Here is a 14,051-nt window from a genome sequence, read left to right as displayed (position 1 = left end):
TGCCTCCCCCAGCACCCGAAGGGGCCAGGGAACCCTGTCCCCCCCACAACACCCCCCACAGCCCCATGGCAGTGACCTTGGAGAGGGGCGCAATGCCGAAGACGTTGTTCTCTGCCAGGTGGTTGAAGTGAAGCTCGGTCCTGCAGGGATAAACACCGAGATTGGCCCCGTGTGGGAGACCCCGCCGAGTCCCCAGGCCAGAGGCCATGCCCTCGCCCCGCCGCTCACCGCAGGGCGCTGTCGGAGCAGGCCAGCAGGTAGTAGAAGACGTTGAAGGTGGCCTCGTTGGCCGGGCGCTTGGCGACACGCAGCTTCTCCAGCAGCAGCGTCTGGCAGAGATGGGAGAGTTGGGAACCATCCCCGAAGGCCCCACTCTCACCAAGACGGCCCCCAGCCCACCCCAGTCTCATCCTTGCTGCCAGCCCAGGGTCCTCACGGAGACATGAGGGTCTCCCACCCGCCGCAGGGCATCATAAGAATGCAAACATCATCCAAGCAATCTCTGAGCATCTTCTCTCCTGGGAGATGCTACTACAGGGGCATGAAGCAGCCCTCTTGAATTGTAAGGGCTCTGCTGTTATCACACCAGGGCGGCGTCTGGGAGAAAGACACCCTGATATCGGGGCTAATTCAAGCAAGGATGGGGAGTCGGTCTGATCTGTGCACATCTGGGTGCGAACAAGTTATGAGAGTGGGGTGCCTGGCTGCTAAGCGCTGTGAGCACGGCCGGGCAGCTGGCAGGGGTCTGCGGCAGAGCTCACGGGCTAGTGTGTGGCCAGGAAGAAATGTCCTGGTGAGGATGGACCAGCTCTCGTGCCAAGGGGGGCCACCCCAGTGAGGACAGACTGGCTCCTGTGCCTCAGGGGAGCCACCCCGGCCACCTCACCTGTACGGAGGCAGATGCCACCTGCCCAGCCTGGTCAAAGTCCAGAGAGATGATCTGGGAGAAGCGGGTGGCGTTGCCGTTCATGCCGGTGCTGCTGTTGCCAAAAGCCTCCAGGATGGTGTAGAGAGCCTGCCACTTCTCCGCTGCGGGAAGAGAAGCGGAGCGGTGGGGTGCAGGGGCTGTGCGGCAGGCGGCCGGAGTCGGCACCGCTGCCAGGGCAAGCGCTGCTGCTGCTGTGCCGTGCTCTGCACCGCGGCAGCCCTCGAGAGCGCGGTAAAGGGACCGGCGTGAGAAGGTGAACGCGTGCCATGTGGCGTGTGTCCGGCCACCGCCGGGTGCTGGAGGCTGCTGGGGGCTGTGACCGCAAAGCAAGGCGCGTGCGCAGGTGGCACAGGGACCCCGCGCCCCGCCAGGGACTCACCAGAGAAGACCTTGCCGGTGCTGCCAGCGATGGTGGCGAGGTACTGGACGAGGTGCTGGCAGTTGGTCGTTTTGCCACTGCCGCTGGCACCCAGCAGCACGACCGCCTGGTCCTGGCGGCTCATCAGCATGCTGCGGTAGGCGGCCTGGGCCACCGCATAAATGTGCGGGGACGTGTCCTCCCTGCGGCACCCTTTGAACATGTGCATGACCTGGGGAGAAGGGGAAGCGGGCGAGGGTCAGCACCCTGCCACCATCACTGGCTCCCTCTGCGCGGTGGCACAGCCCCCAGCCACCGGTCCCTTCCAGTCCCCCCCAACAGCAGGGTCACCTTCTCGGAGTACATGGAGGGGGAGCTCAGCGGATTGATGATGACCATGGTGGGGCCGGCGTAGGTGTGCAGGAGGTTGCCGCCGTAGCGCTGCCGCAGCGTGTGCAGCACGCTGGACTCGTTGAGGTAGAGGAGGCTGGCGAGGTCCTCCGCACGGTCACAGGAGGGGGGGTTCGCCTGGCAGCGAGGAGGGGGGGGGGCGTCAGGCGGGGAACGGGGGTCTGCCCCACCGTCCCCCACCCTGAGGCCCTACCTTCTCCACATCGTCCTCCTCCACCTCCAGGACGGTTCCATCGTGGTCCAGCTTCACCTTCACCTTGCCCTCGGGCAGGGGGTTGCCCTCCTCTGGCCGCAGCTGGCTGCCTGCGAGGGGCACAGGGCACTCAGCGGGGCTGGGCCAGTAGCCCCCTGGGGACACTGTAGCCAGGTCACGGGGGGCCTGCTGTGCCATGGGGAGGACAGGGCACCCTGTGTCCTGGTGGCACCAGGCTGACCCCTGACTCACCCAAGGAGAAGCCATCCCTGTGCACCAGCCACACCTTCTCGGTCTCATACCAGGCTTCCTCAGCTGCTATCTGCTCCTCCGTCTTGGCCTGTGACACCGGGGGACAATGGGGTGGTTGTGGTCATCTGCCCCCCATCTCGTCCCCTCCCCACATCCCTGGGGCTGGAGGGAACAGAGCTGCCTGGCCACAGGGCCACATGCCGGGCAGCCACAGCCACCTTCCACAAGCCCCAAGCCCTCCCGGCACGTGTTCCCAGTTTGCCCGCTGCCCCCCCAGGGACCCCAGGGGGCTCGGGGCTGCAGAGACCACCAGGGCCCTTGCCACAGCTCGGGGCAGACACGAAGCCACAGTGGCCCACGAGCACATTCACCACGGCCACCTTGGGCAAGCCTGGAGGGGCTGAGCTCCCAAACCACAGCCCAGAGAGTGGGCATCCATGCCAGCCACGTGCTGGGATGCAGGGACACTGGGTATGCGGTGGGGACATGGGACATGCTGCAGGGACATGCTGTAGGGACACATGATACACTTCAGGGACATAATGGAGGGACACAGGACACGGCACAGTGATGGCAGAGTACCGCGGCATGGGAAATGCCGGGCTGGCATGGCCAGCAAGCGGGGATGTCCCTGTCACCCAGGAGCAGGGTGAGCTCCAAAGCCAAACCTGAGCTGCAGCAGGGACGGGGCCAAAGGGGGCTGCCGGGGCATCGTCCGCTTGACCCTGGCAAGGCCGAGAGACGGAGTGTGAAGGCGAGAAGAGTTAATCTCTGCCCCGCAGACAGCACAGAAAGCGGCGGGGGGAAGCAAGCGGGAGCGAAGTGCCGCTGTGCCAAACCCCGTGGGCGTTCCTGGTGAGGGCCACCACTGGATGGCATGTCCATCGCGACGCTGGGGACGCACGGAGCCCAGAAGGACACCGGCCACGAGACCCCGCTGCCTAAGCCCCCGTGGTTGGGGACCACCGTGCCGACCCGCTGCAAGCCTGGCCACCACTCCATGCCATGGCTGCTCCGGCACGAGCCATGCGTTCTGCTGTGACGGGTGCTCTGCCCCTTTCTGTCCTGCTCCGCACCCCTGCCCGCCCCAGCCGTGCCACCTCCACCGAGAGCACCCTCCCGGGACGCCCCGCTGGGGACAGGCACCCAGCCCCGGCCGCCCCGGCGCCCTCCGGCCCCGTGGGTGACGTGGCAGCCCACGGAGCAGTGCGGGACGGGGAAAGCCTTACGCTCCAGCACGAGGCGCGGGCGCAGACGCCAGCCCAGCGGCAGACAGAGGATGGCGGGGGGTCGCTGGCGGAGGCAGAGGGCTCCTGAGGACAGGGGTACGGTACCTGGCTGGGTGCCGAAGCGGAGGCGGCGGGGTCCAGCTAATGGCAGTGAGGAAGGAGGAAAGAAAGGAGAAGAGAGGGGTGAGAGGCAGAGAGCAGCAGCAACACCGTGACGCGCCACGGGGCCCCGGCACGACCACAACCCCCACGGCACTGCCTGGGCACCCCCTCAGCCACGGGCAGCCGTGCCCAAGCTGCCACGGGGATGCTGCCAGCGGGGGCTGCTGGGCATTGCTGGTTTGGGCAGCAATCCCAAACCCACCGGCAGCCCCAGTCACCCATCCCCCGCTGCCAGTGCCACCCAGAGAGGGACCCTGGGGCTGGTGGCCAGGCACAGGGGTACAATCACCCCGTGCAGAGCACGCGGCACGGCCAGGGCAGCCATGCGCTGCCCATACGTCCCTGTGCCTGTTTGGGCGGCACGTGAGCACCAACACCCCTGGAATTACAGAAGCGGTGAAGATCCTCTCCAGCCGGCGCTGTGCCTCCTCCGACGGGCTCAGCTGGGACGCGAGGCCGGGGGCAGCCTGGAGGCAGAGCACCATTAGCACCGGGCCGGCCGCCCCACAGCCCCCGCTGGCACCGCAGCCCCCACCAGCCCTGCGCTCGCAGGCGGCAGAGGGGCTATCGCAGAGGCTTTCCCAGCCCTGCAGCCCGCCGGCACTCGGGGCAGGTACCGGGGCAAAGGCTGGCACAGACCTGCGAGCACTGAGGCTGGCACAGCCGGGGTACCAGTGGGTTCCCCGTACTGCCCAGGGACCCGCGCCCCCACTCCCACACACCTGCTGGGGGGGTGCCGGGGCAGTTTTCGCAGGGGTCGGCCGCTTCTCGACGGGCTGCAGCTTCTTCTCCGCACGAGCCGGGGGGGCGAGATAAGGTGCAGCATGATGGGGTGGCCGCAGAACATACAACTGTCCCGAAAAGTGAGCCCCCCACCCAGCACTGCACACCCCAAAAACCACTGCAAACCATGCGGGTGAGCTCACACCATGCCGCGCCGGGTGGCACAACCCCACCGCTGTGTTAAAGCATCCCCCGCCGTGCACACACCGGTACCTTGTGCCTCTCCAGGGCGGTGGGTTTCGGAGCGGGTGCCTTTGCTGGCTCCGCTTTCCCTCCCGAAGGCTGCACCGGTGGCTCCGGCTTGGCTTCAGTGCCTGGGGACAGGGACGGCTTCGCGTCCCCCCCAGCCGGCTCGGGGGACTTCTCCTCCCGCTTGTCCCCCGGCCGGAGCCGTGGCCGGTGCTCTTTGGTTTTGCCCTTTGCCATGAGGGTTTTGAGCCCTGCTGAGATCTCATCCTTGGGCTCCGGCTTGGTGGGGGCTGCGGGCATGGTGGGGGGAGGCGGCGGGGCCGGGGGAGCCGGGACAGCAGGACGGCCCGTCTCCTCCTTCCTGGGGGGTGGCACTGGCTCGGGAGACTTGGCATCTCGCCCCGGCTCCTTGGCGCTGCCAGCGTCCTCCCCCGGCAGGACTTTGCGGACCACCTTGCGCACCACCCGGACCACCCTGCGGCGGGACAGCCCCTGGCCATCGTCCCCCTGCGCCTCGGTGGCCGGACCCTCCAGCCCGTTCACGGCCGCCCCGTTCAGCACTGGTTCCGGGCTCTTCCCTCTCCCGGGGGGAGGCTCAGGGCTCTTCGGGGGCTCAGGATTTGTGGGTTCGGGATTCGGGGGTGCAGACGCCGCATCCTTCGGGCTCTCTGACTGCAGCCACAACGACACCAGTGTGAGCGCAGGTCTGGCGGAGCAGCGCCTGCCACCGCAAGCACCCTCTGCTTGGGACACGGTGATGCCTGGGGCTTCGTGCCCTGCTGCAGGAGCACAGCTCCCGGCCAGACCTCAGCACCGAGGGACGCAGCATCCAGTCCCCTTCCCCAGCCAACCTACAGCCCCCCACCAGACCCCAGGACTGGGAGCGATGGTGCCCTCCCCGGCCCCACACCCATCGACCCTCGGGCTGCCAGGATGGGGGTAAAACTCAGTGCTCAGGGTACCAGCAGCCTCTCTGCAATGCACAATGCCAGCTGCAAGATTTCCTCCACCAACACCTTTGGCGGGCAGCGTGGGAGCCGGCGCTGTAACGGTGGGGTGGGCACCGACCCGTTGTCCTGCCGGGGTGTGCAGGGCAGGGACAGACCCCGGGGAGGCGGAGTGGGGGAGATCGCTGTGCGCCGACAGTTGGGCATCCCTGCCAAAAACACCCACCACCCTCCATGCGCTGCCCTGCAGCGGCCACCAGCACTCCCCAGGGACTGGGGCCAGGGGGCATCCTGAGCCCCCGACCCTCTGTGATGTCCCCAAGCTCTGGCACGGGGTCTGTCCCCACAAAGGGCGAGCCCCATCCCCGACACAGCTCCACCCTGCCCGTGCCCTGCGACACTTACAGCCCCATCCTCCTTCCCGGGTCTTTTCACAGCTAAGGATTTGTCCTCGTCCTTGACCTGAGGGTCAGACAAACAAGAGGAGCACGTTTCAGCCTGCCGCCGGGCCTTGCTGCTGGAAAAGCCATAGGTAGTGGGAAAAGCCACCGGGACCATCACTCCATGCCGGGGGGCAGGAGGCTGCTGCATGAAACAGCCACAATTTGCAGCCTGTTGCAGCCACAGGGACATGTGTCCTTCCAGGCTTCCCAGAGGCCAAAAAAAGTGGGGGAAAGCACAGAAATGCACCCCAGTTATGGCAAACCCCGAAGGGGGAAAGCGCTCTGCCCACCTGGCCCGGGCCCCCTCCTCGCCTGCAGCCAGTGAGTGAGCTGGTACGTAGAGCCCCGTCACCGCTCCCCGCGGGGGCTCTGCCTTTCTGCACGTCACCCCGCCGGGTGTCACAGCACGTTTTAAGTGTCACCAGCTAATCTCTGTGGCAGCCGCACCGTGGGACGGGCCAGCTCCCTGCTGAGCGGGGCAACCAGGGATCTCTGGGGGGGTGGGCAGCCAAGCCCTCCCCTGCCCTAGGCCGTGCCTCTGAGCTCCAGGGCTGGGCCGTGGCACCGCGGCAGCAGCAAGTCCTGCACCCCATGGGTGACACTCCCCGACTCGCCATTGCACAGCTCCTGCAAGCACTCGGGCACGGCCGACGGCACCGAGGTGGCTCACACCGTGTTAGGGGCTGCACCAGCCACCCACAAAGCGGTCGTTGTTAGTCATGGTGTTAGTAATTGCATGCGTGGCCGCGTCGGTGACCGCAGCCGTGCTGCGGTGGGATGTGGGGCAGCTCCCCGTTTGCTCAGCGCAGCCCCTGGCGTGGCAGCGCAGCGAGAGGCTGGGAGCACCGTTCCGAACGTGGCGCTGGGCAAACTGGGGGAGCTGGTTGGCAGCGTGCGGCAGAGTGACCCGAATGTGGGGTGTGGGCAAACATGCGAGAGACTTCCCTTCTGCTCCCAGAATGCAAACCGGGATGAAAACGCCATGGCGATGTCTCATGGAGCCGCAGCCCTGGCTGGGAAGAGAGGGAGAGGTGAGACGGGCCAGGGCTGGGACGCTGAAACATGGCACCGTGTACGAGCACGTGCCCTTCCCTGCCAGCCCCGGAGAGCCCAGGACCCTCAAGAATGGGGGTCTGAGCCCCCCTGCCCCTGCTCAACGTACGAACAGGCAGTGCCTACAAGAAGGGCTGTGGGTACAGGCAGGTGGCCAGGCTGAGACCCAACAAAACTCATTGTGCAAAAAAAGCCCCTTTAGTCAGGCTGCAGGACTGTGCCCCAGTTTCCCCGCGGGGCGGGCCAGCCCAATGCAGTAAGCAAATGCCAGGGTGAGGGAAGGGATATTTTCTGCCCCCGGTGCCCTGCTCGCCCTGACAGCCGGGGTTTATTCTGAGCCTGACCCTGTGCCAGCGGCCGGGCAGCCCCAGCAGGACCCACTGCCCCGGCTGGCGCCGCGCTCCGAAACCCAGAGGGTGGTCAGGGAGAACCCCCCCTCCCAGGGCCAGGCATGGCACGGAGGAGCACCCAGCCACCAAACCAACCTGCCTGTCGAGGGCCATGTCACCTCGTCCCGGAGGGGTTCCCTGTCCCCCCCGTCACCATAGCGTGAAACGCCAGCACCCAGAGTACGGGCTGGGCACGGGGGTCTGGAGACAAAGTTGCCCATGGGTCAGAGCCCCCAAACCCTCTGCCCATGGCGCTCCCACCTCCACGCAGCCTGGCAGTGCCCCAAAAGTCCCCGCAGAGCACCGGTGTCGGGGTCCCCGGGGAGCTGCAGTAAACAGCCCCCGGCCACCAAAGCACCCCAGGGGTGGGAGCAGCCTCGCAGCCCCCGACCCCAATGCCAGGACTGGCCCCCACGTGCCCCCCTCATGTTCCCCCGTGCCACGCTGGTCACGCTGGGAGTCCCTACCTTACCGCAGGGTCGGGGCGAGCCGGGAGCGGGGTTTCTGCCGGGGCGAGCGCGGCGCAGCGCGGTGGGAGAGGCGCGCGGGGCGGCAGCCAACGGCGCGGGGACAGCTGGGCTGATAGGGCCACCCTAAAAATAGCCAAGGAATGCGAGGGCCTCGCCGGCGCGCGCAGCAGCCGGAGGGAGCGCCGGGGGGGGACACACGGGCAGCAGGGCCTTGCCACCACCACCACCACCGCCGCCGCCGGAGGAAGTGATGTGGGCTGGCGGCAGCCCGGCGCCGCGGGGGGAACTGCCTGGCCTCCGTCCCACCGCCCGCCCTGGGGGGAGCGGGGAAAGACGCCCCCACGCCGAGCGCAGCCGCGGGGCTGGGGGGAGCCAGGGAGGGTCCTGTGCCACGAGGGACGGGGCTGCACGCTCCTGCGCCCCGGGGTCTCGCTGCGGGGTGGTGGTGTCGGAGCGGGGTGTCCGGCATCGTGCTGGGCGTTGCAGCCCCAACACCGCTTGCTCCTCTCTTTGCGTTCCCATGAACACAACAGCCCCACAAAACACCCCCGGGGATGGACAGCCCCCCCATCCCGAGGCGACGGCCAGTACCACGGAAGTGTGCCAGCCCAGCAGCCCCCCAGCACGGCGTGGTAGCCCACAGTAAAGCCGCTTTTGTGGCAAAGCTGCCTCCGGAGGTCCAAGGTCTCCCTGGAAACAGCGGGAGCGGGGCGGCGGGCGAGGGGCCGGGGGCCTCCCGGCGCGGGGGCTGCCGGGAGGAGGCCGATGGCAGGGAGCCAGGCGCGCTGGCGGCGTGGAGGAGAAGTGGTGACCGCCCAGGGACGGTGGGGTCCCCAGCTGCTGCCTGTGCAGGTCCCTGCCTGACCCCAGGGACGCAGATTTGCCCCGAGCCAAAAAGCACTCCTGGGGGGAGCAGGCGGTCCCGGCTTGACCTGGAGGGCTGTGCTGATGGTGGGCTGGAAATCCCCGGGCCAGGGCTGCCAACACTGGGACACATCCTTCCTGGCCCACGTTAACGCCAGGTTTTGCAGCCTGTCGCAGTCACATCCTCTGACAGCAGGTTGAAGGCTTTGGCGAGGGCAGCCCTGGCAAGCAGAACTGCTGCAGCCCCCTCCACGTCAAGCCAAACCCACGCAGACCCGGGAAATCCAACATGGTCCTGCCTTGACAGGGGGTCCCGAGCATCCCCGTGGCAGGGCACAGAGCCACCCATCGGCGAGGAGCCCGGCTCCCATGGGCCACCTCCACCGGGACGCCCAGCGCAGCCATGCAGCCACAGCAGTGATTCTGCCTGACCAGCAGATTCCTCTCATTCCTCCACCAGGAACTTCAGCGGAGATGCACCAACCCTGCGGAGGAGCCTGACGGGACACAAGCCGCCTGCCCAGGGCCCTTCGGGGACCCTCACATCAGGGACACCCCAGCAGCACCATCCCTATGGTGAGGGCAGAGGAAAAGCCAACCCAAGAGCTTCCCCCTGGAGGAAGCGCGGACAAAAGGAGAAAGCGCCTCCAGCACAATGGGAGTCTCACAGACCCTCAAGTCCCCTCACCTCCCCATGGAGTCCCCTGGTGGGACAGCAAAGAGCCGGCACCCAGCCACACGTGCCACGGTGGCCTTGCGCCATGGGGACAGAGACCTCCAGGGACCAGGATGCCCATGGCTGGCGGGTGAGCATGGCACGTGGGGTCTGCCAGCACAGCCACCGAATGCCTGTGGTCCCATCGAAGCGCTGGAGCAGTCAGATGCGTTTCTGGAATATTTCTGCCCGGCCGGCACACGCCTGGGCCCTGCCAGAGGAATTTCGCCGGTAAATAAATAAATACAAGCGCAGAGCTGAGCCAGTCCGGCTACCCTGTGTCGGGAGGAAAGCTGGGACACGGGACGGGGGGGGATGGTGGTTCCACTCAGTCCCTGATGCCTGGCCACATTGTGCCACCAGCCAGCCCCCCCGTGCACCCCAAAGCACCAAGACACCCCCCCAGACACGACGGGTCCTGCCCTGCCTGGCCGCAGCCTGGGTCTGCGGGGATGAGGGTGGTCCCTGCAGTCGGTCCCTGCCGAGGGGGTTAAACCCCCTGCGGTACGGAGGGAGCCCGGCACCGTCCTGCTCCAGCCAGGGAGGGGCTTCCAGAGCAACAGCCCAAAATATGTCTATAATTTCCTGTTTCAAAAAGGATCATTTTTATTTAAATTAGGACCAGAAACATTCCAGGGAGCTTAGCGGGGCCTGGGGGAGAGCCGGGCCTCCCTGTGCGCCGGCACCTTGCGTGGTGTGGGTGAGGGAGCCCTGGCCGTACCCTGCACTGCAGCCTCAGCTCCCGAGCACCGGCAAAGCCACGGCACATCCCGCCGGTGCAGCCCTGCACCACACGGGAGGAGGACAGCATCCTGCACCGGGAGGTGCCCGTGCTGTGGTGGCACCCAAAGATACCACAAACATGGTCATTGCCACCCCTCTGGCTGCTTTCCTCCGGCTGATGCTATCAAACCGCAACAGGACCCGGCGGCGTGAGGCCGGACGCTGCAGCCTCTCCCCCGCAGCCCCAAGGGCACCAGCGTCCCCTCTTCCCCGTTCTCAGCCGCAGCAGCGCGTTCTTGGTGGGCACAAGCACCTCGCTGGCCCCCGCACGCTGGCATCGAATGGGCACTTGCTCCCACGCCGGCGCGCTGCAGCAAGGGTGGCAGACGCGCCCCCCAGCCCCACGGCCCCTCAGCCCCACGGAGTTATCCGGCCTGGCGTTATCCCAGCGGCACGGCCAGCATTGCCCGGTGACGCCTGCCGGGCTCCGGGGAGGAGGTGCCGGAAAGCCACCGCTTCAGCTTGGCGCAGACTCCACCCCGCGGTGCCGGCGCCTGCTCGGGGAGCACATGGAGCCCCACGGCCACTGCCATGGCATCCCTGCACCACGGCCACCCTTGTTTCATCCCGGCCACCGCCCCACAGGGACAGGGCCCCGCCACGCTCAGCACGGCTCTCCTCGCCACAGACAACCTGCTCCGCGGGCACAGGCACCCTCCTGTCTCTAGGCAAAGCTTAAAAATACACTAAACGAGGCCAGTTATAAGGTAAACCAACGCCGTGCTGCTGCACCCCCCTGCCACCATGGAGGGGGTCCAGCCCTGCAGGCTGTCTGCATTTGGGGGCCTCCGCTGGGATGCCGGCCGGCTAGGATGCTGGTTAGCCCGCGGCAGGGTCAGCGGAGCCGGGCGACTCACACGCGAGATGTGGGTCACCCAGCCATTAAGTTTCTATTTATACAGCACCAGCCGCGCACACAGGGCTGCACACGCTGTCGGCAGCTCCCGTCCCCCCGCACGCTGCACTGCCCTCCTGGGTCCCCAGGGAGGGATCCCAGCGTGGGGAGGCTGATGTGGGCAGCGGGGCAGGCAGTGGGGCAGGCAGGGCCCCTCCTGCAAAGCAGCGTTAGGGATTTCCCTGCAGTGAGGAGCAAAGCTCCGTTTTCTGCCGGACCGTGCTGCCTCAGTGACGGGACAGGGACAGACTTCCCCCAGCCAAGGCAGAGCTGGGCTCTCCCGGAGCCCCTCCTGCAGAAGGAAGACCAAACCCAACAGCGCGATGGGCATTTCAGGGGGCAAAACCCACCGGTGCCAGTTTGCAAGCCCTGATGCAAACCCACCCTTGCAGCCGCTCTGCTGCCCTGGGCACGGGCAGGCATCGCCCCTGCATCCCCGTCACAGCCTCCTGCTCCTCCCTGTGCATCGCTCCCGGTCAGAGCAGCCCCAGCACCCGCTGATTCCCATGGCCTCTGCCAACCCAGACACCCACTGTGAGGACGCTGGCGGCCAGCAGAAACCCAGGGCACCAGCCCCATGGCGCAAACAGTGTTACTCACATCCCAGGCAGCACGGCGCGTCCCCTGGCCGCCCCGCAGCCAGCAGCGGCTCAGCTCGCTCAGCTCCAGGATGGGCTGCACCTTCAGCTGCACCGTCTCCCCCGACTGACGGATCATCTCCACAATCTCATCCCGGGATTTGTTCTCCACGTTTCGCCCGTTGATCTCCACCAGCCGGTCACCCGGCACCAACCCCAATGCCAAGTCTTTGGTGCCGGCTCCGGGTTCGGCAAAGTGCACGACACGCCGGTACACTTGCCCATCGGGCGCCCGGTCCAGCATGGTGGTACGGCGTAGGGAGAAGCCGAAATCACCTGTGTTGCGTCTCTGCAGCTCCAGCTGCCGTGGGGCAGGGGGCTGCGGGGGAACCACGGCGGGCAGCCGCAGCTCGGCAGGGAAAGTCTTGCCAACGAGCTCCGGCACCCTGGCACGCAGGGAGGCAGTGGGAGAGGTGCGGGGGTGTCCCAGGGGGACCCCTTGCTTGGCGAGCTGGGTCTCCAGCATGCGCACCTCCACCTGCGGAGAGGGGGCTGCTGAGTGCTCGGAGGGGGTGGACGTCTCCGAGGTGCTCTCATCCCGGCTCTTCTGGGAGAAGGAGAAGCGTTTGACGATCATTTGGGAGTTCTGCTTGGCCAAGGAGCCGAACTTGGCCGCCCGCTGCAGCACCGAGCCCTTGAAGTTGGCATCGTCCACCTTGAGGTCATCGCTGGAGCTGGCCGTGCTCAGGTGGCCCGAGTCCAAGATGACGCTACCTCGGTTGCTGTCGGAGTCAATGTCTGTGAGATGCAGGTCCGAGCCACTGGCCACCTTGATGGGGATGGGGTTGGAGATCTCCAGGCGGGTCTTGGAGTCCCGCTTGGAGGCACGGTTGAGGTTGAAGAAGCCCCGGCGCATGCTCATCTCCTCTAGGCTCTTGAGCTCGGCCGCCGACATCCTCTCCTTCTTCTCCTTCTTTTCCTTCTTCTCCTTTCGGGCCCCATCCTTCTCTTTATCCTTCTTCATCAGGTTGAACATGGTGGACGGGGGCTTGGGGCGTGCTCGCCCCCGTGGCAGGGTGCTGGGTCGGGGCGCTGGTCACGGCACGGCCGCCTGCCTGAGGAAGGACAGATGGACAAAGGCACCATCAGACAGTGGCATGGCCAACACCAACCCCACCACCCCCCACTCCACCGTACGGGTCGTCCCCAGCCCCAAGCCACATCACAGCGTCCCCACCCTCCCCAAGGACAGCAGCACTGTGGGGCTGTGAGACTGCCCCGGGCATCGTGTCCCTGCCCTGGCTGGGCACCAAGCCCCAGGGATGCCCTGAAAGAAGCCAAGGAGCCTGGGCACCCCTGAGCATCCCCATGCCAGCACCAGGGCTGACAGCGGGCAAGACCCCCAGCATCTCCAGCAGCTCGGGAGCAGTTTCAGAGCAGCACAGGCGGGCAGGGGAGGAAGGCATCCCGGCTATATTTGCATCGATTACTGCCAGAATGGATGCTCCCCGGGCAAAACTGCCCATCCCCACCGGCTGTGGCACCACAGGCGTCTCTCCCGCTGGTTCAAAAGCCCCTTGTCGAAGAAACAGAGGCGCCTCTGCCACTCATCCCAGCCCCGGCAAACCGCAAAGCCGCGCGGGACAGCCATGGGCAGCGTCCCCACCAGGGAGAGAGCTGGAAACAGCCCTAAGCGAAGGCTGTCATAATAAACAGGAACCTGTAAAATCACATCCCTCCTAAACACTGATAAGTGTCTAATTTTAGCTTGGACAACGTAGAAACTCGTGACAACGCTGCCAGCGACCTCCAGGAACAGTCGCTCTTTCATTCCAGCATCCCTTGCAGGGGGGGAACACCCAGCCGGTGGCAAAACCGCAGCCCAGCAGAAACCCCAGCCCCCCCTCCCACGGTGGAAAACCCCACGTGCACCCAGCACCCGGGGGCACCCACAGCCTCACCCTGCGTGGGGTTGCTATGGGACCCATCTGCTGCTGGGGCAACGGGTGCCCAGCAGCCCCCCTCGGCTTCCATGGAGTGCTCGGGCTGTGGATAAACAACTCCAGACTGGAGCAGCCGGCTGGCAGCGCCGCACAGGACGGGCTGACAGCTATATATAACGGGGCAGGAAGCCGCGCAGGAACTTAACCTCGGCACAAAGGACAACAGGAAAACTCCCCGCGTTCGAAGCATCTGCTTTAGAGCTCTCCGACAAGAGCGGGGACGAGGTTTGGGCAATCCACGGGGACAGGCAGCGCTGCCCCATGCTGGCAGTGCGGGCTCTGCCGGCACGCTGGGGTACACGGATGCCATGCCGTCCTGTGCCAAGCTGCACCTTCGTTCCAGCGCAGCATGGGGGCTGCATCACCACCACTGCCTGGGCCACCTCGCTGCACGTACTTTGTCCCT

The 14,051-nt window shown here is 66.4% G+C and overlaps 2 protein-coding genes across 13 annotated transcripts in view; both read right to left on the bottom strand.

Moving 5' to 3' along the window:
* The window catches only part of MYO18A (myosin XVIIIA), a 33,963-nt gene extending 21,285 nt beyond the window's left edge, over positions 1–12,678 (bottom strand). For 2 of the 12 annotated variants that reach the window (XM_063340982.1, XM_063340981.1), the window contains exons 1-13: positions 5,858–6,613; positions 4,530–5,177; positions 4,256–4,318; positions 3,923–4,000; positions 3,372–3,512; positions 2,811–2,867; positions 2,143–2,230; positions 1,891–2,000; positions 1,638–1,814; positions 1,308–1,518; positions 887–1,029; positions 229–329; positions 77–140 (exon numbers count right to left, since the gene is read on the bottom strand). In XM_063340982.1, the coding sequence (XP_063197052.1) occupies positions 77–140; positions 229–329; positions 887–1,029; positions 1,308–1,518; positions 1,638–1,814; positions 1,891–2,000; positions 2,143–2,230; positions 2,811–2,867; positions 3,372–3,512; positions 3,923–4,000; positions 4,256–4,318; positions 4,530–5,177; positions 5,858–6,085 (2,109 nt within the window). In that variant the 5' untranslated portion in view covers positions 6,086–6,613. Of the gene's footprint in view, positions 1–76; positions 141–228; positions 330–886; positions 1,030–1,307; positions 1,519–1,637; positions 1,815–1,890; positions 2,001–2,142; positions 2,231–2,810; positions 2,868–3,371; positions 3,513–3,922; positions 4,001–4,255; positions 4,319–4,529; positions 5,178–5,857; positions 6,614–6,842; positions 6,909–7,804; positions 8,058–11,664 lie in introns of those variants that run through there. The other 10 variants (XM_063340971.1, XM_063340970.1, XM_063340977.1 and 7 more) reach the window with 8 other exon arrangements.
* NUFIP2 (nuclear FMR1 interacting protein 2) overlaps positions 12,646–14,051 on the bottom strand; it is a 39,677-nt gene continuing 38,271 nt past the window's right edge. The window contains exon 5 of the mRNA XM_063340987.1: positions 12,646–12,757. The gene's annotated coding sequence lies outside the window, so the exon portion shown is untranslated. The remainder of the gene's footprint in view (positions 12,758–14,051) is intronic.

This window comes from Chroicocephalus ridibundus, chromosome 7 (assembly GCF_963924245.1).
Source record: "Chroicocephalus ridibundus chromosome 7, bChrRid1.1, whole genome shotgun sequence".
NCBI lineage: Eukaryota > Metazoa > Chordata > Aves > Charadriiformes > Laridae > Chroicocephalus > Chroicocephalus ridibundus.
This window is presented reverse-complemented; position numbering and strand designations above follow the sequence as displayed.